The 25,785-nt window shown below is 37.8% G+C and overlaps 1 protein-coding gene across 11 annotated transcripts in view; it reads left to right on the plus strand.

Moving 5' to 3' along the window:
- cspg5a (chondroitin sulfate proteoglycan 5a) overlaps positions 1 to 25,785 on the plus strand; it is a 46,984-nt gene that overhangs the window by 18,484 nt on the left and 2,715 nt on the right. For 3 of the 11 annotated variants that reach the window (XM_077214869.1, XM_077214865.1, XM_077214872.1), the window contains exons 2-5: positions 3,760 to 4,720; positions 15,859 to 16,047; positions 18,946 to 19,102; positions 21,873 to 21,929. In XM_077214869.1, the coding sequence (XP_077070984.1) occupies positions 3,760 to 4,720; positions 15,859 to 16,047; positions 18,946 to 19,102; positions 21,873 to 21,929 (1,364 nt within the window). The remainder of the gene's footprint in view (positions 1 to 3,759; positions 4,721 to 15,858; positions 16,048 to 18,945; positions 19,103 to 21,872; positions 21,930 to 25,785) is intronic. The other 8 variants (XM_077214870.1, XM_077214876.1, XM_077214873.1 and 5 more) reach the window with 6 other exon arrangements.

The following is a 25,785-nucleotide window of genomic DNA, read 5'->3' on the forward strand; positions in this document are numbered from 1 at the left end:
TCATGCAAGCAATGTGTTAAAATTAGTTGGCAATCTGTTAAATGCTATCAACATGTTAAATCATGCTTGCAATGTGTTAAATCATGTTAGCAACATTAATCATGTTAGCACATCTTGGCAATGTGTTAAATCATGATAGCAACCTGGTAAACCATGCTAGCAATATGCTTAATAATGTTAGCCACATGCTAAATCATGTTGGCAAAATGTTAAATCATGCTAGCAACTAAATCCTGAAAAATTTCTGCAAAAATCAGTATTGATATTGATAATAATAAATGTTTCTTAAGCACCAAATCAGCATATTAGAATGATGAAAGGTCATGTGACACTGACAACTGGAGTAATGGTTGCAGAAATCACAGAAATAAATGACATTTTAAAATATATTAACATAGAAGACAGTTATTTTAACTTGTAATACTATTTCACAATATTACTGTTTTACTGCATCCTTGATCAAATACATAGCCTTGGTGAACATAAGAAACTTCTTAACACATTTCAATCTTATTGTAAAAGTTTCATGTTATACCAAAGAAACCTTTTTTATTTTTAATTTTTTTATTTTATTAGTTAATATCCACGCCCCTCCCTCCAACCACCTCTTTTCATGATCCAGTCAATTCCTGGATGTAACTAGATTTGTTTCTCTTTGAATATCCCGTCTCGCTCGTATGTAAGTTATATTGGTTGTAAACTGCAATAAAAGTCAACATTTAGTGTTGACCTCAAAGAAATCACAATGTTACACTAGACCTATAGATGACAGAAAAACGTTAAATGAAGCTGTTGGGTCCATGGCTTCTGAGATGTACCTCCCACAGTTCTTGCTCAGGCAGTCTGCCATCAGAAACCCATCTGAGGTACAGACGAACTGTCAGGGCTCTTCGCTTTCCTCCCCTCACTGTCTGCAGTGCTGCAGAAACAAAGAGCATGGCGTCTCTCCAAAGTCATGCAACCAAGACCCGTGGCCATCATTCCTCTAAGCCTGGCCACCAAACAACAAGCGCCAAACCCCAAATTACCTCCTCCCCTCTGGGCTGCATTGGGGTTCCTGAGAGAAAAGGGGGTAACTGAGTATTATATAACAAGATTTGAGAGAAAAGGGGAAACACAAGGGACCCTTTTGTGTCCTCTTTGCCTGGGCCCCCCGGTTCCTCGCTTCTGTAGTGCGTCCTGTCTGGGAGGCGCATTATGGCAGGAGATCTTTGATAATGCCGTGGCTGTAAAGATCTGACCCAAATCTGGCGATTTAACCCACACAATCTGTAAAACCAGCATTCCAGCAAGTGTCAATTTTTTTTTTTTACAGAGCAAATAGCCTTGACTGACTGACCGAATTGGCGTATTCTGCTAGAAGAAAAGGAGATACATCAAAGCGAATGTGAAAATCCTGCTCTTAATTAGGTTACCGGCAAGTATCCATGACACGTCTGATAACGGTGGAAGGACGCTGTGCATGAATTGTTCTCACTTATTAAATTCAGACCTTCCACACCAGAGTTTTGGTTTTCTATCTCTAGTTAAATCACTGGCTGCTCTCTACATGAGTCACACTGAAACACCATAATACGGTTTATCAGATACACTAAACTGCAAATATGATTATGCTACTCAAATGAGAGCTTTATTACTTGGCATTGGTCATGTTAATGGCGCAAAACACTTTAAATGTGGAGATCATGTGTTTTAACTACACATCTGGTTTCTATCTAGTCAGACTCATGATGTCTTCCTGTATTAGTCATCATATTTAAAACTATATTTGTCTTAAAATAAACATAGGATTCTTTTTTTGTGTATCAGAAGCTAAAGATATTTGTCAACTGAGAGCTTTGATATTTGTATGTTATTTTGCACTTTCACCATTCAAAAGTTTGGCATCAGAAAGATTTTATTTAATTTGTTTTTGAAAGAAATGTTTACTTTTATTCAGCAAGGATGCATTAAATGTTTCAAAAGTGACAGTCAACATTTATAAAAAACTAAATAAATGCTATTATTGTAAACTTTCTGTTCATCAAAGTATCCTAAAAAACTTTCATTTTTTAAATGCAGCCTTGGTGAAGAGGTGTCTAAATATCTGATTTCACATGTTTCTTTTCTGCTCAATCTACAGAAAAGTAAATGGACAAAGTTTGTGTTTTTGCTGGTTGTTTGGAGTCAAAGTTGCTGATGTCTTGAAAACAGCACTTGATGACCTCCTCACCCTCTTTGTTTTGTTGTGTGGTGTTTATGCTTCAATGACTGGTTTGACATCTGTGTTTGAAAGGCTTGTTAATCCTGCACAAATACAGAGATCTAAATGCTCATTTCTAGAGTCACTAATGTCTAATGTTACCACAAAGGAGCTGTATCAGATTCATCTCCGTCAGATTTGTCAAATAAATACTACATTAGAGATTCACACTCTCTAATAAAATCCAGACCAAGCACATCTGGCCATTTTTGGGAACCTTTTTCTGAGGGAGCATCTCTGTGCCAAAGATCTTAGTCTCCACTGTCTCTGACTATATCAGTTTATTTCTTCATGTGTTTAAAAAACACAGATGTTCTTGGAACAAAAATGCCCTGGCAATACAGAAGTTATAAACTCATCAATAGAGCGGTCAGATAATAGCACTGGAAAAACAATGCAAAACGGTCATCTTTGGAAACAACGGTCTTCAAAAAAGATAGACTGTCATGTAAGTTTGCTTAGACTTTTGCTCTGTGTGACAGGAAAGCAGGATCACAAATCCACTGTTATTAAGCACACTGTTGACTGAGTCCATATACTTGTTCACAAAATGTTTTATTGCCATTCCAGAAATGCACACAATTCCCTGTGTAGTGGAAGCCGCAACACATATTTTTGAGCTTTCAATACACAAGTATCTTTTTTCGTGTTCAACTTCTATTGAAGTGTTTTATAAATTCATTGCGAGAATCCATGCTTGTAGTGTTTCTGTTCATATTGTGAAAGATTTGTTAGATTTTTTCATGGAAAGAAATGTAAACTTTCATATCAAAAAATTACTACTTGTTTCCAGTAAAAAGAATTTAAACTAAGATAAATTTACTTTAGAGGCAGCACTGTACAAGATATTTAGACTTGTTTTAATTGATTGTATTTTGACAAGTACAAGTATATTTGGTTTTCCTCTAGTTTTTAAATTGCCTATATTAAAGTAAAACAAGTTCGACAAATTATCTGCACGCATATATGTAAATCTATATATGAAAAACTTTTATTTCGTTGTTACCAAGCCCTGTTATTTTACACCTACCATACATATACTGACATTTTTTCACAATCTGGTCTACTCGATGGATAAAATCCAGCCTCTCTTTACGTTTTTTTCCCCCTCAATGAATATGCTACTCACATTATGGCAGTAAAATTGATTATGAACACTGTGTTAACTTAAATGATATTGTGTTGTTGGATTAGACCTGATAGATAGATGACAAAAAAATGTATGGGCTTTTCTGGTGGTCAAAGATGCTGTGTCTTTTTAGCTAATCGTTACTCCGCTGGGAGCCCCTGAGATTCAAGTCTCAACCCTTAATCCCTAATCCTGCCTTTGAGAACCATGTACATTAGTAAAATAATTACACGTAATCTCAAGGCTTGCTAAAGAAGCTTTTTAAAAGATATTGGGAGACCTACCACTGAGAAGGAAATAAGCAAAGAGTTAAATACAAGTGGCTTTATTGTTTTGATGAATGTAAGGTTTTTCTTTCCTCCTAAACTTAATCTTCTCTTTTCAACAGGTAAGTCTGTGGTGGGAAATGAGACTGAGGCTGATAGTGCTGTCAATGTGACCTCCTTGTCTACCAAGGGTGAGGAGGAAAAGATAGAGGAGGTGTCACAGTTCACCAGCTTGCCCAGCACCTCAGACCTGACTCCCATCGGACGAAAGCTCAGAGATGAAGATTTAGGCAGTGGCATGCAGAATGAAGTCTTCTCGCCAACTCCAGGAACTCCAGCTTCCAGTGAGGGTGCCACAACCACTTTGGCAAGGCCAGACATCAGCCCCGACTCTGCAGAGATTGAATACTTGCTTCCCCATGAGCCTGTTAATACCTTGGAGGAAGAGGAACAGGAAGTGGAAGAGGAAGTGAGGCATCAAGTGCCTACTCAACCACCCTGGCAGGATGCTAAAGGAGACATGAAGACCACTGTGTTTGACCTTGACCTTGAGACATCTCCCATGACCCAGTCCCCAACTCATCCACCCTCCCCATCTGACGTCACCGTAGATTTCTTTGACTCCAGCTCCCACCGCAAGAACCTAGACCCATCGTCTCTGTCACCGCATGAGCTTCAGGGCCGTGACCCCACCTCCTGGGCCATGCCTGACAACTACGACTACATGACGCCCTACGACGATAGTGTGACTCCCTCCATCGACGATGTGACTCCCACTATCGACGATTACCCCAACAGCAGCACTTCTGAGTCTTACGATGATGACGTCTTCACTACCCCTCCTTCCAAACGCTTTCCTCCTCGATTACCCCCCAACCCTGGTTTCTCGTTTCCCAAAGGAGCCACTGTGGAAGAAGAACCCCGTGCTCCCCCTGGTGTGATCGACTCAGTTAATGGCTCAGACTGTCGGCAGGGTTTTGTCCGCACCAATGGAACCTGCAAGTCCCCATGTGATTTGCAGCCCAACTACTGCTTCAATGGGGGCCAGTGCTACGTCCTGGAAGGAACTCAAATGCTCTGCAGGTAAGCGTTTAGAAAAACCAGGTTATTCACTAAGACAAGAATCACAATTCATTTTGCTTATACTTATTGTTTGGTTTGTTTAGGACAGGTGTGCTATTACTTTTCTAGGTGATTAGACTTGCAATTTTCGCTTAGTGGATGTTGAAACAGGAGACACAATCCAATAGGTTTACATCAAAGGTGTGACCATATCTAGCGACCAGAGTAGTTGAGGGTCGGTTCTTCTGGCATGGGCCAGTAAGAAAACACTTAGCAATCATCCAAAACACCCTGGCAACTTCACAGCAAACATTCAGAGCACCTTTGCAACATGGCTGTTTACCATTCAGAATTGAATTGAGATTGTCTTTTAAATTCCAATTCAAATCCCGACGTAATGAATGGGATACAGAATTGGATTGTAATTGGAATTGGAAAGATATTCAACTCGTTTTTTAACTAGAAAAACAAAGTTTGTCAAAATTTGAATATTGGCTTCACATAGCCTTATTTGAAACATTTGTTTAGAAACAATGTTGAAAACCCTGAACTTGAAAGGTTTAGAGGCCTCAAGAGGGAACAATACAGATAGACAGACAGATCCTTTTCTTGTCATTTCAATTCAACTTTCGTTGGTATGTGCCAGTTTAGATTCAAATTCACAATCATATTTTGAAAAGGAGTGTGGTAGATTTTCCCCTACATACCTTACTTAGGTTGAACCGAGTGTCTCTGACACCCGAAAATATTATACTCAGTTGAGTTTACCTGTGACCACTCAGGTTGACCCCTAAGTGTAGCTATTCTTACCACATAAAATGTCTAAGAATTATAGTTACCTGACCCCAATCTAACCCCGCCTAAGAGTCTCACAAAGAGTTGAACAACATCTCGTTCCTTTCGAACACTATCACTTGAAAATAAGGTCTCTAGTGTTCTTAACCGGCTCCACACTATCACTTGGGATTAGGAGTAAGATCTCTAGTGTTTGGCTAAATAACTTGTTCCACTAACTAACTGTCACGGTTGTGGTGTAGATGAAGAGAGGCTGAGGCAAAAAGCTCCAATTCAAAGATTTACTCATAAGCAACAACAAACAGGTACCGGCAGGCAGAGGGTACACTCACAAAACACAATAACATTACAAGAACCGACCAAGACTAACTGAACAGAAGGATACTAAATACAGATACTAATCAAACATAACAAGGTGAAGACAGGTGACACGGATGAAGATAACGATGAACAGGCTGGTAAGTGAGGGAGTGAGTTCAGGTGTGGAGACAAGGAGGATTCTGGGCAGTGTAGTGCAGACAAGGACAAACAGGTGCAGACGAGGACTGTGACACTAACTTGCTGCGCAGCAATAATAACCAACAGACTTCAGACAATGCCTTTCGAATATGCTTTAATCACGTCCAGAGGATCTCAGACAAATCTCAGAGAGAATCCCACCAGCAAAAATAATACAACAGTTTTTATAGAAATTGAAGCATAACAAAAATGATATGATACATAACATAAGTTCCCTACAATTTGATTGGTTCTTCATAGGCAAACCCTTCTGTTACTAGGTAGAAACAAACTCTGTTTTCTTGATTACTTCATTTTTAATTACAAGTTTTCAAACCTAAACATCTGTCTAGTTTAATTTCCCCTATTTGTAATTTATACACTCACACACTCAAAGTCACAAGTTTTCGAGCAAAGGGTTTGGAAATATTTAAGATTCAAAAGCAGATGAATGTTGTTCCTGCTAGAAAAATAAATGTTAGTTATGATTAATTAAAAAATCCATTACAGGAGCCATTCTGAATTTTGCACATCCCTGCTTACCAACCACATAGAAATGCCCTGGCAACCGCCCACAACGCCCTAGTTTATGCATGAGCAAACACCCCTTGTATTTTCTTTGGACAAATCTAGTTCTAAATTGGAATGAAATGGAGAGAACCTCTCAAGAAAATCTGCCTTTCCTCATGGCACATCTGGTCACAAGGGGAAAAAAGGACTTGCAGAAGGACAGGCTGAGTGCTGCGGAGCAGAAAGCACCACATGTTTTCCCAGATTCATTATGAGGAAAGTTTATTAGGAAACTTCCCTCTCGCTGCTGCATTATTTTGAGCCCAACTGATTTCGGCAAAACATGTGACCAAACATGCACAATAGTCTAGACTCTAGACACACAAGTTTATTTTTGTTTTCATGTGTCTTGCAGTATGCCTAAAATCTTCTTTTTTTACTAGAAAAGTCATTTTTAAAAGTCCTATTTTGAAGAATAACAATAACAGCGGGTTCATTTACCATGTAAGCAAACACTATAAAGAATAACCTGTAACCTCTATAAAGAGGTCATCATGAGGATTATGTTTAAGCTGAATATAAGTATGAGGAGATATGAAATTCAGCTTGTTTAAGGGTAGATTAGGTCAAAATGGGGGGAGGATGCTTGAGAGCCAAGCTCACTGCTTCCTGAAAAGCAACTACCATATTTTCTTTACATAAAGGTCACATATTAATGATATTCTTGGGGTTTCGGGAGGGTAGACCTTGGGTAGATAATGCTATCATGGGTTCAGGTAATATCAGTATTGCATAATTGTGAAATTAACCGTCATTCTCCCTCCACAACTCTTCTAGACACATACCGGTTGTAATTCACATTGTGATTAAGATCTAAGACAATCCCCTTGCCAGCCAGTGACTGTTAACAACCTATTCATGGTCATAAATCACTTGTTCCTCCCTCTTTTTGGATTTGTGCAATGACCCTGACTGTATCCACAACCTTTGTCAGTCCAGAGGTCATGGTTAGCTGTAAATTTCAGATTTAATCACATTTATTCTTATGAATTCAAATCCTTGCTGAACGTTTTATTGCTCAGAGGTTGCTCTTTCATAGCTCATGGGATTTGTCAGGTATGCTTCATATAAGAATTTTGTCTCAGATGTTTCTCCTAAGACATTGCTTGAATTTAGGATGGTTTGGATGCAGTTTGCAATAAATATAGAGCTATATGTATGAATAAATAGATCATTTGATTTTGGAAGAATGTGAGAAATGTTTGAGCAAATATTGAAATCTCTGGTTTTTGTTTGATGATTGAGCACAGTTTGAGAGTTTGTTGAGATCTCTTAGAAGAGACATACAGTATGTGAGATTACTGGGGTCTTTTTCTCAGGAGAAAACTCTAAGAAGCAGGAGACTTAGACCTTCATATGTTCTGTTTAATCTCTTTTTTTTCTAGGGGAACAAACAGTTGTCTGTCTGCCAGTTGTGCTGGATTAAAATTCTTTTTTTTTCTCCCTTTTCCCCTCTAAATAATACCGTAGTAACATAATATGAGCAGTCCGTGCTCATATCAAATGATCTTGCTGAAAACGTACTCCCATTTACTCCTCTCACCTAGTTATCATCATAATTACCAGTTTAATTTATTACATCTCTAGTCACTCTGAATAAGAGCATCTGCTAAATGGAATCAGATGTGATTTTTTTCTTCTGAGCCTGTCTCCGAGTTCCTCATCATGCTCATGTACTTGCATTGTAAACAGACCTTTGCCCCCCCCCGCCCCCGCCGGTTACCCGCACTGACTCCTCAAAACAAGCCTAGTCAAAGTGGGTCAGTGGAGCTCTGGGCAGTTGTGCCCCATGTTGGCTTTGTTTATATGAGCCTTGCCTGAACACTGATTTATTTACCACTGCAATCTTATTAGAGTATGAATGTTAATGGCTCAGACATCTTTTCAGAACACCGTCCTTCCCCCTCCCCTCCCCACGTGCCTCTCTTTTAGTGATCTATCAAGAGCTTTCTGTATGTGTGGACATATGACAGATGTGCCTTCATTTCAGTTAAAAAAACATGTTTTTGACTGTGATTCTAGTCAGTGAAAATTAATGTTAATATCCAAGAGGTCTTTTTATGCTCTTTCATAGCTCAATTGACCTAACAGAGTTCTCAATTACACTACTGTTCAAAAGTTTGGGGTCAGTAAGTTGTTGGGTTTTTTTTATAACCCTCTGGTGCTCCTCATTTAGGGGTCACACTTACTCCTCCTGGTCACAAGTGGCCGAACACATTTCTTCACGAGAGCACCACGGCGCATGCGTGTTGTGTTGATTTGAGGGTAGATGTTTTTTCATGAACACGCATTAGAGATTAATATTTTGTAAATAAAGTGGTAAATTATGTTTTTAGCACAAACAAAGCACTCACGTTGCTTCATAACATGGAGTACTTTTATGATGTCTTTACTACCTTCCTGGGCCTTGAAAGTGGTAGTTGCATGTATAGGGACCGAAAACTCTCAGATTTCATTATAAAGACCTTCATTTGTGTTTCGAAGACAAACAAATGTCTACGGGTTTGAAACTACATGAGGATGAGTAATTAATGGAAGAATTTTTATTTTTGGGTGAACTAAGCCTTTAAATTGTATAATTTGTTGATTTAGATTTTGAAGATCAGCAAGCACTTCATTTTCTTGATAGAGTGTTGTTGTGACAGACACAGTTGGACCTGATTAATGATTGGTCTAATCCAGTACTGATCCTTCTCAGTCACTGGTTTTTACCAATGGCGGTCTACTAGTAAAAGCGTTCTCCATCTGGGGATCACCCTTATACCACCCCAGGGATCCGGCAGGGGATCAAGTGGCCTGCAGCCTCTCAAAGCTGAATATTGCAAACCTTTGTAACCCTGGTAATTTGGGGGTTTTATTCAGCAATCGAGGAGTGATGATTGTGACAGCAGTGCTAGACCACATGTTTAGAGTTAATAAAGGGTTGCCGCTCATGGCGGGGCTGTGTTTACGATGACAAGCTGTACTGACTCTTAATTAAGCGACGGTTGAGCGCCAAGTTTTAGTAGATCTTCCTAAAGACAATTTTACGTGGTCACCGTGAGTTCACAGTTAGTTTTTAATGGAAGATAGGTGGCAAAAATCTTGTCCCCCTATCAGTTTACTGTGTGAAATAACTTTTAGAGTAAGACCTGGGCTCATTGCTTGTCATTTTAGTAAGAATGCATCTGCTAAATATATTGTTAGCACTACCAGTGAGCATGCAGATGTTGCTGACAACTGATGATTCCTAACTAGTTTGCCCTGTTTTTTGCATATTAAGGAAGATATACATTAGAGACAAGCTGAATATGAATATTTAAGCCCGCATTTTGAGGCTGTGTCAAGTCAAGTTAAATTAATTTATAACGCTTTTCACAATACACATTGTTTTAAATTATGGTGTTAATATTTAAAATAACTTATTATCTTCATGCATTATAGTCACATTTAGCAGATTGTAGCTGGGTGATAATATAGACTATTTTACATTTTGCGACAATACAAGCAATCAAGCAGTTTAGATGTGCTATATAGTATACTGTATATTGCCCCAAGAGAGTATACTGTATGCAATTAAGGTTGGACATACTTATATCCAACTTTATATAAAGAGCTAAGCAACAATATAGTTACAGTTAGTTGAGCTTTGCTGTAGCTATATGCTGTAGCGGTTATCGCTGTTTGTGATTATACTGTTTTTATGCGAATAAAGTTGTATACAACTTTATAATAGAGCTGTGCAATAAAATCATTTAGATTTTTTCAACTGTATAAACGTATGCAGCTGAGATTTTCTATATAGTATATTACTTTACAAAAATACTATGCGTATGCAGGTAAAGGATGTACTACAACTTTTAATATATCGCTGAGCGATAATATAGTTTTCATTTTCCGAAGATGTAACAATCAAGCAGTTGAGATTTGCTATATAGTACACAGTACTTACCAAGTTGTATTTGGTTATTATACTTCTAGTAGTTGTATAATTTGTTAGTTATAAAATAATTAATTATCTGGTTGTTATCTGAGGAAAATATGTGAATTGGATTACTAGACCTGTCTGTCTTAAATTTACTGGTCTTGCAAATATTGTTTGCATGACTAAAGATGACTTTCAGTGGATTTGCACCATTTTATGACGTATATTATGGTGTGTAATCACACATATGCATATTTTTGAGAACAGAAAAGGTTTCTTGACATTTTTATTACAATAATCCAAACTATTTGTATATATGTTGTTCTTGAAAGAGGAAGAGATAACAGAGCAGAGAAAGAAAGAGAAATGGAGGGGAACAGAAGGGAGGGTTTGGTCTTAAGAGAGATATTAGTGATGGAATGACATGTCATCACTACATCTGTTTCAACTACTGCTTGCTACTGCTCAGCTGGGGCTGTTTGGCATCCATCCATCTCAACACTCCATGTAACACACACACATGTGCACACAAACAGTCTTAGCTGCACCATCTGTCCACATGACAGCTTCGTAAACTGCCCATATTTATACACAGAGATAGACCGCACAAATACAAACCTCATCTAGTTTAGACCAACATTTCTTGGTGCATTAGCATAGTCATGATGTTAACTAATGGTCTTTTAAAATTATGCAGGATAATCAACAAAAGTTTGCTTGGTTAAATGGATGGTTCACCTAAAAATGTTATTATTTACTCCCTGGTGTTGTTCCAAACCTGTATGACTTACTTTTCTTCTGTCCAAGCAAAATTGTTGCCCACTATTATTTAAAAAAAGATATATTCTTCAAAGTATCTTCTTTTGTGCTCCACAGATGAAAGAAAGTCACAACATGAGGGTGATTTAATGGTAGGGTAGGCAATTTGTTTTATAAATACTTTTTGCTATACTGGTTGAAACTAGGGCTGTCACTTTGCGTTCGAAAATCGATTGCACAATCGATCGGACCAACCAACACAAGTTTCGAAAACGAAAATAGGGAATCGATTTTAACTGCCTTTTTTTTTAACCAAAAATGTGTTTTAGGTAGACAGATTAATACAGTACACAGAACATGTAGGATGTTGGAAAATAACAATGTCTGTTCTGTTAACCAAATGCTTTTTAATATTTGCTATTACCTCAGTGCAAGTGAACAAGCGCGCCGTTATTTGTTGCTTAGTGACGTGTGTGTTCAAGCAAGCCAGAAATGCGCAGATTCTGCGCAATACGCTGTATTTAATATATCATGAGGACTCACGAGTTGCGTATTTGCGCTAAATCCACGCAGATTTGGCTCACACGAACTTCCCCACTAAAGTGAGTAAACATAGAAACACGCCAAATTGACTCATGATATGACAGCGTAACCCGCCAAAGTTCATTTTTATCCGAATTTGGCGGGTGTTAATTTCAATCCCTGTTTGTCATTGTGCAAAAAACTTCACGCCAATAAATCATCAGAAATATTTATAAGACTTGTGCGCGTCTCAAGCGCCCTCTTTACGTTCGTCCTAATGCCTGTTATAGTTGTCCGAGGATTTGCCAATATTTGGTGTTGAAAATGGAAACGTCTTTAGACATGGAAAAATCGATTTTACAATCGATTCAATGAACACATATGTCTCAAAAATCGAACAGGATTTTTTCACAAAAGTGACAGCCCTAGTTGAAACTCTGTTCTCATCCTGATAAAAATCAATAATATAAGTTGTCTAAATATTAAAACGTGCATATAGCTTCGGTGGAAGTCTCAGGACCAAACATTTTTAATGTTCACGAAATTCTGTTTGGTCCTGATAGGATGTCCTTCCTGCCTGTCAACATATGTATTTCCTTACCTCTGCGCACCTGGTCGCGCAGACATCACAACATCAGCGTGTTGTGTAGACAGTCACCTGGCGCTGTAAACAAACAGCACTCATCTTGTAACCATAATTAGGAGATGGCAACCCATGACGTTCTACCCGGAGAGGTTTACGTCCTTTGAGACATGAAGTAAATTAACAGCGTCTCGTGACGCTTTGTAGACTCTGCTGTGTGCGTTTCAATGCTATCTCATAACCAATTCATACAAATTGGTACGAGTGAGTAAAAGGTGGCTAATTCTTACGAATTTCTACGACTTCACTAGTACGAATTTTTATGATTTGTCTAAACCCCAGTGATGGGAAGGTTTAGGGGTGGGATCAGGTAATACGTACGAATTCAAACGAATAGGGCAACTCGTAAAATATGTACGATTTAGCAAAAACCTTACGAATTTGTACGCGTGACGTCGTAGGAATTTGTACGAATTAGCCACCTTGTAAAATACGTACAAATTGCCGTGAGATCGGGTTGGTGCGTTCAGGTGTTTTGAAGATGAGGCGGCTTTGGAGAGCGTTCTGAAGGAAGGGTGGGATCTCATGCTTTCTAAGCTAGACACTCTGAAATTGCCTACCCTACCTTTAATAATGATCGAGTTTACATTTTTGGTTGAACTATCACTTTACCTATTTAAGTAGCCTGGTGGCTTGTGTTTTGTATTATAACGCACAAACTCACTCAGCCTGTCAGTTGCAGTTATATCGGATTTTCTTTGAGCTTCTCAGCCATTCTCTAACCATCTGATTTCATTTCACATAATAATATTAATATTGTGTAAACAGGATAATTGATGTAGGCTCTGTTTGGGACGACAGCGTACACAGGATGAATATGACTGATTGCATAACAGTTTTGACTACTGACGCAGTCAGAAGGTTGTGCAGTTATAAACGTAAGTGAGAGACAGTGGATGAGGGAAGGAGATAAATAAGAACATAAGCATGAAATTAATAAAAGATCTTGACTGAAAGCCCTGAAAAGAGGGTTGGGTTGGAAAACAGGCAAGAGAATGGGTGTAGAATTTAATTTAGATAGCATGCAAACTTTGTGGAAGAAACAAACACAGTTAAGAGAGTGTTGAGATCTGGGAGGATGGATGAGAAACAGCTGAGGCGCTGAATAGACAGGCTGCTTTATACAGCCCACTGTAAGGATGCATTTATATGCACACTCACATCAACACGCCTGACACCTCTCCCTTCTGGGATTGAATGCCCTCGGTGGCGCCGCGCCAACCCTGTTCTCCTTCGTCTCGCTCTCGGTTGGCTCAGGCACAAAGGGGCATACAGGATGCTGTAGTGAAAAGAAGTGAAACCTCAGACCCCCCTCCCGTGACCACCTAGACTGTGAATGAAGACGACTTCCTTTCATGATAGACATTTACATTTGAGTGTGTGCAAATGTGAATGTGGTTTAGAGAGAGGGAGAGAGAGAGAGGTGCAGTCAGGATTGCAGTCTTTGCAGATCATTTGCGTTTGATTGCTTGCAAATGTTTCAGTTATCATCTGATTTGTGTTTTATTATATACATCTGTTTTTCTCCCTTCTCCTGCTATTTGAATCTCTCTTTCCCACGATTATCTGCATAATGCACCATCGAAGCTTTTAACCACTGTACACGCTTAACGTAATCTGGACATGTTCCTGGAGCAACATCACCAAATGGGATGAACCAATCAGATTAGATTTTTTATATATAATAATGTATACATTTTATAATATTCTAAATTATAATATAATTGAAATATTGTACATTCATTACATGTATATAAAACATTACATATAGAATGTATTCTATTTTTTTATCAATTAAAAAATGTCTATTATAAAAACTTCAGAATAGATTAAGTTTCAATATTATATAACACACACACACACATATATATATATATATATATATATATATATATATATATATATATACATATATATATATAAAGTGCATTATGCACAGTGTGTGTATGTATATATATATATATATACACTGTATAATGCATTTTAGCATATATAATATATAATGTACTTTAGAATATTTTGACATTTATATTTTATATTATAAAAATATTGTCGGATTAGATGTTTTATATGTTTATATAAGTGTTACAATATTCTTACACATTTTATATGTATATATATATATATGTGTGTGTGTGTGTAACTTTATAATGTTATTAAGAATATTGTAACACATATCTATTATATATAAATAAAAAAAATCTGTGTTTGTATATATATATACAAAAATTTCCCTGTCAACAAAATAATGGAACAAATATAGGAAAACATAGCCTATACATGGCTAAATCACATAATGCCATTTCATGCCTGACTCTTAGCAATAATGCTGGTGGAGCTCAAAAGATACAGGCATGTTTCAGATTTCATCCTTCAATCTGGCAGCGGCATTTGCACCTCTGATTGTTGTTTGCTTGTCTGTCCTCTGACAGATAGACCCCTACTGTTTGTTATGTGTGCAAAATGGAGGAGGAAAAGTTTAGGGAGCTAATGGAGAGGATGCAGATGCCCATGTGCTTTTATTCCTGACAAAACCCAGATACAAAGCCCAGCGTTCTGAAACCTTTTTTGGTAGCAACATTTTCATACACGCTCAAACATAATATTGTAACATTGGATTGCCTTATTGGATTATCAAGGCAAATGTCACTGAGTTTTAATATGACAGATCCTGACAGTCTTTGAAGTTAGTTCAATGACTTCTAGAACAGGTTTAGAATTGGTGTTAAATCCAGCCTAAAGCAGTATTGAAGAAACTCAAGGTAAGATAAAGGCAGTGAACTTGTCATCCACCCAGGTGTCTGCAAAAATGAATGGTAAAAATGCTGAAAGCCGTGAATTTTAACTCGCCCTTGGTGTAGGAGATCCACTGAGCCACAATGAATAATTCATATGAAACAAGAGACTACATTGGGAATCAAAGCACATTTTTGGGAAGCCAGTACGGATTAAAATACTGCCTTAATATGGTGCGTTTAAAATGTGTCTCCCTTCAAAAATGAGTCTGTTGGCGTGATGTTGGATGAATCCCAGTAAGGGCCTTGTCGCTTCATATGTTTCTACTGGAGAAGAGGAAAATAAAATTGGCTCCACACTGACCCCTAAAACCTGCTGGTCTTGAGCCAGGAACAGCTAACATCAGAGGCCAATGGGATAATGTCTGCAAAAAGTAATGTTTTCTGAACAGCAACTAATAATGCAAGACCGCTGCAATATCGCACAGAAAAAAATGGGATAATTCCATTCACATTTTAATAACCCGCTTAGATGCATTCATTGTTTGTTGCACCATGAAATTATTTTGTTTGCAATTACCGTAACTGCTACTGTATGTATATTGCTATTAATTTTATTCATTGTATATTGAATTAACATTTGACCATTGCATCAAAATCTTCTTGTAGAAATACAAGCGTGTAACCAATTTGTTGGAAAAGGCTTTTGCATATATTTCCCTTTATCTTGCAGGTGCAACATCCAGGACTACATGTGGCACAAGGGTGCCCGCTGCGAGTCTGTTATCACGGAGTTCCAGGTAATGTGCATCGCCATCGGGGCCTCCGCTTTCATGGTGATCCTGCTCTTTATGATCGTCGTTTGCTTTGCCAAGAAGCTGCACGTGCTCAAGACTGAGAATAACAAGTTGCGCAAGCGCAGGTGAGACTCCGGCATGCTGTGGGCAGTTGACAGGACACAGCTAAATTCATGAAAATGACCCATGTGGTAGAGATTTTTAGAGAGAGTAAGACAAAGTAGAAGGGTTTATGGATTAAAAGCCTTAAAACCCTCATGTTTTGTGGCGGAATTAGGAACAAATAAGTCACACACAATGGAGCTTGCCAAATGTTTGTGCTGTTATTTAAATGGTAACTATTCAATCCCATGACCTTTCTCCAGCATATACACAAAAATAAATTAACCAAATTTTTTAAAAGTAGTGCGTCATGTATTCCACAAAAATATTAAGTAGCAGAACATTGATCACTTTAAGAAATATTTCTTGAGCATATTAGAATTTAATTTCTGAAGGCTGTGATGTGATACTGAAGACTGGGGTAATGATGCTGAAAATTTAGCTTTTAGTCACAGGAATAAAATCATATATTAAAATAGAAAACAGTTCTTTAAAATTGTCATAATATTTCACAATATTACTTTTTACTGTATAATAAATTCCAAATAAATTCAGCATTGGTGAGAGACTTTCAAGAATATCTGAATTATGCCAAACCTTTGACCGGTTGTGTAGAATTGCAAGACAAAATAAACTCTTCTTTGATATTTTCTTTAAATATTTCTTTAATTTTTAAATAAATATTGTGGTTTTTTTTGTTTTGTTTTTGTGGTTAAAAAACAGTTGACCAGCTTAAACCTGCTTGTCTAGTTAACCGGTTTAACCGGTTTTCTAGTCTGGTTTCCTGGTTTTAGATTAATTTTTGGGACTTGTCAGCAAGCTAACTATAGTTAGACCAGATTGGCCTTACTTGGAGACCAGCTTTAACCAGCCAAGACCAGCAAACCAACTTTAAGCTGTATTTTACAGCAGGGTAAAATAAAAATTAAAAAATAAATAAAGGTTTAACTGAGAGAAACAACATAATATTAGAAATGGCTTTTGTAAAATTCTGCTGAATTTTTAATTCCCTAAAAAGTGTTAGTGATAGTGCAGCTGCTAATCGGAGACCAAATAAAGCTGTGAGTGGATGTCATGCTAATGCTTAGCGTACTGCGCTAGCAGAATGCATGATGTCACTAAAGCTCCAGCTGAAAGTAGGGCAGAGGGGGAGGAGGGGCCGGCTGACCTACATACAGCTGTGAGACCCGGGAGGGTGTGGAATTAAACAGCGCACACCCTCCTCAAAGAAGAGAAGGAAAATGATGAGGAAAAGGGGGAGAGCAGAAGAGGAAACCAAGTGCCAGTGGAGAAACAGAGTTTTATAACAGGCTGCAGAGGAGGGGCGGCCATGTTTGGAGGTGAGAATGATGGAGGGGAGAAACAGGCAGTGAATACAACAGACACCCACCTCAACATCTGCTGCAAGTAAATGTGCTTGAGTTCTTTCTGCTCTATGAGATCTAATCTACAGATTGTAGCAGAAAAGCTGGGGCATATTACAGCAAAAAAGGGAAGGCATTGATCCTATGAATTCTCAAGTGGGTTTACTTCAGAACCCAGATTAACATCATGTGGCGACCCAACACATTGTCAAAATTGTAAACAAAAATGTCCTTGAAATCAGACATTGAAATTTTATTAATAATACTATTATCTGCATAGGCCCAACAATATGCAAAATTGTTAACATCATATACATATATATATATATTCAGAAAAAATTTGTTTTTAGCGATACTGGTGGCCATTAAGTGAAATACCTTTGCAGCGATGATGAACATCCACGCTGCTAAGAGCGACAGTTAGATGAATATGTCAATATGTGGTGCGCACTTTCCTCTCAATAACAAAATAGACTCAACAAAAATGACAGCATTGTGAAAGCAGCATTTAAGAAAGCATCTGATCGTAACGATGTGGATATGTTTCACAGTCATCATGTGGACAGATTAGGTCATTAAAATTATGATAGTTTGGTTAAAAAGTATATTAGAGACTATAGACTACATGGAAGTGGTTATGTAAGACCATAGTTTGAATTAATCCTTTGACATTACAGTACAGAATGGCTCTTTCGGCATTATGCTGAACATTGAATAAGCATTCGTTTGTGTCAGTGGAGGAGAGGCTCTCGTGAGTGTGCATAAACGTCACATCCTTTTGATTTTCGAGTCCTTCACAAAAAAAATAGTTATGCTTTCATAGAAAACCTAGGAAGTCGGGGAAGGTCTCATTTTTTAAGTTTCATTGCAAGCTGTTCACATATTGGCAATACAAATGTGATTAATATGTAAAATCTTACATATAGCCCCTTTAAAATAACAATATTGTCCAAAATGTCTATATTTGGCCTTTAAAATAGAAGTGTTGCCATTGGTGAATGCCAACCCCTTCTCCCTCTCTCTTCCTGTTCCAACCTCTTTCATTAGCCAACGATGTAGGTCTTTAAATTGTATATATTGTTATTATATACATTTATGTATGTCTGAGAACAGGAAGAGTAATGGAATGTTTGAGTAGGAAGTGGGAAATGAGGGGTTAAGGGAAGAAAAAAATGGGAAGAAATTGCGATCTACACATGAGCCCAAGAAGCTTAATTTGTTTATTCGTTTGAGGTCATTTTATGGTGATGAAATGTGTTTAAAACTTCTCATGTTTTGAAATGGGTGATATATTTGTTGATTTTGAGAACAAAAAAGTGACGTCATCTGATATGTTGCATCACAGGTTATAAACTGAATGTGTGTCTCCAAAGCAGTCATAGAATTGCACTAATGCTCTTTTCTCTTTCTCTCTCTCCTCTGTCCTTCATAATCTCTTCATTCTAATATTCTCCCCATATATTGTCCTTGTCTCTATACCTCTCATTTTCCAACAATGCTCCCTCCATTCCATCACTCTCCTTCTTTTTCTCCCTTTCACCCCCTGCCACCTCGCAGCAGTAAGTACCGTCCCTCCTCGGAGCACCACAATGATAATTTCTCGTTGTCCACCATCGCTGAGGGCTCCCATCCAAATGTAAGGAAACTTTGCGACACCCCTCCTAACCTCCCTCATGCCCGTGCTTTGGCTTACTATGATAACATTATCTGTCAGGTAACGTGTTTCTCGTCTTTCTCTTCCCTCTCCCCCTCCTTCCCCTCTCTGCATGGACCCCGAGCGTAACCTTTTTGGTAAGGGAGGGGGTGCACAGCGCACAGAGAGATGGGAGCGTTTTCTCCGCTGAAAAGGTCTGCTCTCAGATAGGAGTGTGGTTACTGAGGCAACAGTTGTTACCATAGCAACAGGGTAACCGGGAAGCAGGGAAAAATGCTGGTCTTTTTTGTTGCGAGCGCCGCTTTTTGATGCTCCGTTAATGGTGGGGCTCGGCGATGTGGATGACCTTAGTCTGTCACTGTCTGTCAGCCCCATCCGTCTGCCCCGCTGTGTCTCTAGATGAACAGATAGTCTAGCCTATAGACACTCTCTTTAATAGCGGTTTGAGAGACTCATGGGAAAGCGACTCTATTGATCTCGCACAAGAATCAATACAGAGGCAGCTCTGGAAGACACATTATACCCTGGAACGTTCATAGGCATAAACATGCAGGCTATTTGTTTTAAACATAAAAGTGACAAGGTATTAAGCACTTTGTGTAATTTGCACCTTGTAATCTGGCTTGAGGTGATATTATGGGTGTCGAGGTCCTAAAGGGAGAGTTCACCCAAAATTGAATAATCTGTCATCATTTACTCACCCTCATGTTGTTCCAAACCTGTATGGATTTTTTTTCTTCTGCTGAACGCAATAGAAGATATTTTGAAGAATGCCGGAATTCGGAACAACGTGAGGGTGAGTGAATGATGTCCGAGTTTTCATTTTTGGGTGAACTATCCATTTAATGTAATATTGATTGAATAATTTGCATACATTTTTAATTAAATGTATTAATTCATTATTCACTTTATTTTCATACATTTTTGTTTTATTTAAAAAAATACATTTCTGCTGTCCTAATTTATAAGTTTAATGTATTAATTCATAATTTAGTTAATTAAATGTATTCATTATTCATTTTTATTTTAACACACTTTGTTTAATTTATTTTTAAAGTAAATTAGAATTTCATCAGTTTGTCAGTAGGTGTTTTAATAATAGTGGCGTATTTGGTTCCATTGTATTTTGTGTTTCACTGGAATGATGGAATGATGAGGAGAGTCTGGCTTGTAGGAAAGATAAAAATTTTAAGGTCTGGAAAGGTGAGGAAATGCCCTCAGATATCTTTTTTTTTCAGCAAACGTGATGAGAAACCCCAGATTTCAGATTTTTAAGGCTGAGGTAATGGCAACATCTCTGGTTCCGGCATTATGCCCTGATTGCAGACCTTGGACTCCGCTGAGAGAGCCCACCCTCCTCCCCCCATCACCCTGCTCCCCTTCTCTCTTCCTCTGCATCGCTGCATGTCTGACTCTTCACATGGACCTCCTAGTGGTCCTGTGACCTGCTGCTGCTTGTCCACTGCATCGCATCAATATACCTGTCTGTCGTTTCACTCGTTTATCCTGGTTCAGAAAGATGAGAGGGTGAGTGGGTGAGCTCTTTGTGCCAGATCTCACCAAACAATGAAGGGTTGAGCGTAAAACACAGGATAAACATCTGAGATGCAACGTTTCACTGCTGCCTGTAGGTGGCGTAACACTTGGCTAACATGTCTGCGGCATGGGTAGATGTAGATCTAACACGGGCGTCGTTCTCTTCTGTGGGATAACCATAACACATCTCTCCTCTCGTTTCAATTATCCTAATGTTTCTTAAACAATGGAAAATTGTAAAAAAAAAAATTTTTAGAAAAGAATAGCTAGGCCTATTTCTCTCATAATATGTATGTATTTGTGCCCTTCGCTCAATATGTTCACTACAGCCCAATCGTTGAATTGTTCAGTAGAAAAAGTCTCAAAAACTCTCAATAAGCATAACATCTATATAAAATATGTGTTGACTTCCAATACCAGCTTGTATGCATCAATTAGATCAAAGTAAAAGCAAATCAAAGCTCTACTGTTTATTCATGGGTTTATACTCTCTCTCTCTCTCTCTTTTTTTATACGTTTTGGATGGTGGGACATGAATTGTGTCTCTAGGACCTGAGCTCAAGAGTTTTTGCTGAAAATTTTGATAAAATTATATATATATAGTAGTGCCACTCAAGGTCAGACTTTTAAAGAGATAGTACATCCCAAAAATAAAATTCTGCCATTATATACTCACCCTGATGTCTAAAAAACCCATAAGATTTTAATAATTTTTATTGTTATTTATAGAATTTGAGAATTTTTTCTTTGCCAAAATGTAAAATTTGCAGAAAAAGAACAGAAATAATTGTTTAAGAAAAATTTATTCTCCAAAAAATGTTGTCATAAAAAATCATGCATATGTCTTATGTGATATATTTCTGGTCTTTTAAAGCCATATGATTGATGACTTTGTAATGAACAGATGGACATTAACTAACAGATAAAACAGCATACAAGTTTGAAACACGATAAAGGTAAAAAAAAAAATAAAAAAAAAATTGTTATCTCTCCTTTTAAGTATAGTACACAGTGAATGTATGTATATTGTTTGCTTCAGACGTAAAAACCTAAAGACTTTAAAGGGCTGTAGATATACAACCACAATGTTGATGCTTGAATAAAGCAAAAAAATTAAAACTTAAGTGGACACTTGTCACAACTGAAGGGTCTTTTGCAAAGGGCCCTTTCCCTGCCCCTGTGTCTTTCCCTGTCTCTTTCTTCCTTAGTCTCTATCTCTCTATCTCTATCTCTCTTTCTAAATGGAAATGATATGTATGAGGTATATAATCCTCTCCATGCCCCCACCCCTCAGAAAACCATGAGCAGATACACCTGGGAGTGTAAGACCAAAGAGGAGCCCGGCTGTGAGGTAAGACTTACAACCCAAAGGCCCTGTCCAAAGTCACAGCAGCTGTTCCTTCATTGTGCTATTATCCTGTCAATCAAACTGTAGTGCCCAATGCTGGCCATCCCTACCTTCGTCATCATCGGGACCCCAAACCCCTTTTGCAACAGTATTGTCCATTTAAAGTCTTAAAGAGATAGTTCACCCAAAATTGAAAGTTGTATCATCATTTTCTCACCCTCATGTCATTCCAAATGTCCTGTTGGGCTTCCAAAATGACCGAGTTCCATAAAAGTTGCCCATGTTGTGTTTCATACGTTTTCAAAAGTTTCATATTTGACTTCATTTTGACAGCAAAGCTGAAGTGAAAGATTTTCAGAGAACAACCATGGAAGAAACAAAGGTTTGGAAAAACATGAGAGTGAGTAAAAGATTTTTTGAGTGAACTGTCCCTTTAAAAAAAATTTAATATGCCAGTATCAGATCAAGAACGAGATAAATTCGCAAAATCCTTTCAAACACTCTATGACCTTCAGACAATATAGGACTCTGAAATTGATCGTCTCTTCCGCCCACATGGAGGCTTGGAGTTCATCATCAGAGAGAGAAAAACTCCTGTAAATGAAATGCATGCCATGAAACCAGGAATCTCTCAAGACAAGAAGGGAAGGAGGGAGGAGGGGGGGGGGGGGGATGTGGACAGTCAGGCTTATTTATTACCATCAGCTCGGAGCTTCTGCTCCCGCAGATCGATATCCGCTTGAGTAAAGTAGCCCGGCTGTAGCTAGCAGCCAAAACAGCCTGTATTTCTCTCTATATATATCTCTCTCCACATATGTACACAGACCTAAAGGCTCTGGGAGGGTCTGTGACTTGACAGATGTTTTGGAATTAAATAGACCATATATAAACTAGAGCGGAAAGGTCAGATAAGTGAAGTTGTTGCTGAATATTTGAAGCTGAGATTTTGACTTGACTTAAAGGAACAGTTCACCCAACAATGTTAATTTTCACCCTCATGTGTTGTTCCAAACATTTTGTTTCTTCTGTGTAACATAAAAGGAGATCCATACAAGTCTTTAATTCAAGTTATCGTTGAAGGCGTTGTGTAAGTAACAGAGCGAAATTTAAAGGGATAGTTCACCCAAAAATTCTGCCATCATTTACACAAAAGAAGATATTTGGAAGAATGTTGGTAAACTACAGTTTTGTTTCCCACTGACTTCCATTATGTCTTTTGACCATACAATGGAAGTTAATAGGAGCCGACAATCTTCATAATACATTCTTTAGTGTTCCACAGAAGAAAGAAAGTCATAGAGGTTTGGAATGACGGTTGTGTAAATTATGACGAAATTTTCATTTTTGGTTGGATCATCCCTTTACTTTTTAATTTACTTGTAATCTTCTCTTCTGCCCAAATCTCCTTCCTGTATATTCAAACATGGCACAACAAAAGATGTCACACCAGGTTTACTGTAAATTAGATTAAATGGTATTGGTTCTAATGTGTCTTATAAACAGTTGTAATGTGCCAAATTTGAAAATGCTCATATTTAAATCAATCAAATAAAATTCTAGAGCTATACAGCATTATGTAATATTTTACATTTCAGTCTGTTTTTACACAAAAACTAATGCAAATGACTTCTAAAGACTTGGAATACAGCTCACAATTCATACAGACTATTGTGTTGCTATATAATGGTTTGATGGCAGAATATCAAGTCTTAAGGGCCTTACACACCGGGACGAATATCGGCGTGCGTTATTCACCAGAGTTTTTCAATGCGTTTTTTGTGTTCACACCCAAGCGATTTTCGCTGATGATGAGCCGAGTGAACATGCAAATTCATTCCCTGACATTAGATGGCGCTTAATGTAAAACAGAAATACCCTGGTACACAAGGTGCATAACAGTTCTCTTTTATCAATATATTTTTGTAGTCGCTGTCGCGTTTGTCATACAGTTCCGATACCAACGAGACCAGCAGCTCTATATTTATCTTGAGCTAAAACGAACGAACCAGAGGCGTTTTTTTTTTAAAAATACGCTTTTACGCTTGGCATTTTTCGCGTCAGTGTGCACACTCAGATTGGCGCCCTTTGTTAAGTATTTTTATTAGGATTTTAAATTTTACGAAAGAGCGAAAGAAAACAAAATACATTTAGAAGATGTATACAACTCAATGAATGATAACATCAGCAGAAACAACAATATGAATAATTATTAATATCATCCGGCGGCCTTTGTTTAATCATGAGGCGTTAAACGTCAGCGAATATCGAGCGCGAAATTCGTCCCGATGTGAACAGGCCTTTACAGTCATGAAGACATGTAGAATTTTCATTTTTGGGGGGATTGTCCCTTTAAGACTACACATGGACCATGCTAATGCACATATGAAGCTGGATCTGTCCAACCAATCAATTCAGTTTTGACCTATCCTCAGCATTTTCCAGATCAAAGTGTATTCGGTAAAATATTTGACTTTATTCATATAATATGAGTGTGAGGACCCACTGCTCTATTCCCATGTGTCCTCTGGCCCTCTGTCCACTCAGTTTTGTGTTATAGTGAAGCCACAACAGTGATTCTACAGTGTCCCTTCCGTGTTCCCGTCTTCTTAGTGTCCCTCCTTAACGATTTGCCGTTTACCTCAACTGACTCTCATGCAGAGAATCCACAGTTGAACGTGAATGCTTATTTACCAGTTTGTTTTCATTAGAAATGTTCTCAACAGCTCTGTTCCGAAACCTATAACAAGCTGCTTTGTGTGTGCTGTTATTTGTGCTTATTAGAGCAGAGCTTCTCAATCTTTTTGGAACTAACTGTCCCGTTCAAGACCAAACTGTTCAGTTGCATTACCAGGAGATGGACACTCATTTGCACCCAGTGTTCCCACACTGTCAGTCATCTTTTTGTTTTTAATTGGTATTTTCCAACACAATCTCATGACAATTCGTGGCTAAATCGTATGAATTTGTATGATCTCAGAGGTACACTTGTAGTTGAAAAAACATATATATATATATATATATATATTCTGTTTTTATTTTAATTTTAGTTAAAAGTTTTAATAATTTTGTTGTGTTTTTAAATATGTCTATAATTTTATTTCAGTTTCAGTTTGTTATTTTCGTACATCATGCAAAACTAAATGAAAATGAGAAATGTTGCTTTGGCAACTAGCTGAAATAAAATAAAATGTTTTTTTTAGTTATTTCGTTTTAGTTAACTATAACCATTATTTTCCCTCTTAAAAATCTTACGTTTTCTCCGGAGTCTTTAAAGGGACATGGTGATGGAAAAAATGTGCTATTGGAGGAAAAAATGTATTTCAATATTGCAACTTCGTTGTCTCGCAAAAGCTTTGCGTTCCCCCTAGACACTTTGCGTTCGCTCGCAAAACCTTCTCATTCTCTCGAGAAATTTGGCGTTCCCTGACAAAGAACTCAAATGTTTAGTAAGCGAACACAAAGTTTCTCAGGGAATACAAAACATTTGCGAGAGAACACAAAAGCATTCACACAAAAATCTTCCTCCAATCTCATTTTTTTATTCCTTCACCATGTCCCTTTAGGGGCTCTATTGTTTTCATATCATACGAACTCGTACGAGAAATCACCACCTCATGAAAAAAGTGAGATTGGGTTGCGTTTTCCACAGACCCCTTTTTATTTGAGATGGACCCCAGCTGTATAAATGCCTTGTTAGAGTATCATGTTGTTAGCTTAGCAACATGCTAATGCTAAATCTGTTGTAATCAATTGTGAGGTTTGTTTTGTTTGAGGAACAATATATATGAGGAGGTGCTCTTATGCACAGGGTTTTTGATTAGTCAATTATGAGGTTGAATTTTAGTGAAGATAGTATGCA

Source organism: Siphateles boraxobius, unplaced genomic scaffold, assembly GCF_051911475.1.
Source record: "Siphateles boraxobius isolate OS27281-9 unplaced genomic scaffold, OSU_SipBor_1 68, whole genome shotgun sequence".
NCBI lineage: Eukaryota > Metazoa > Chordata > Actinopteri > Cypriniformes > Leuciscidae > Siphateles > Siphateles boraxobius.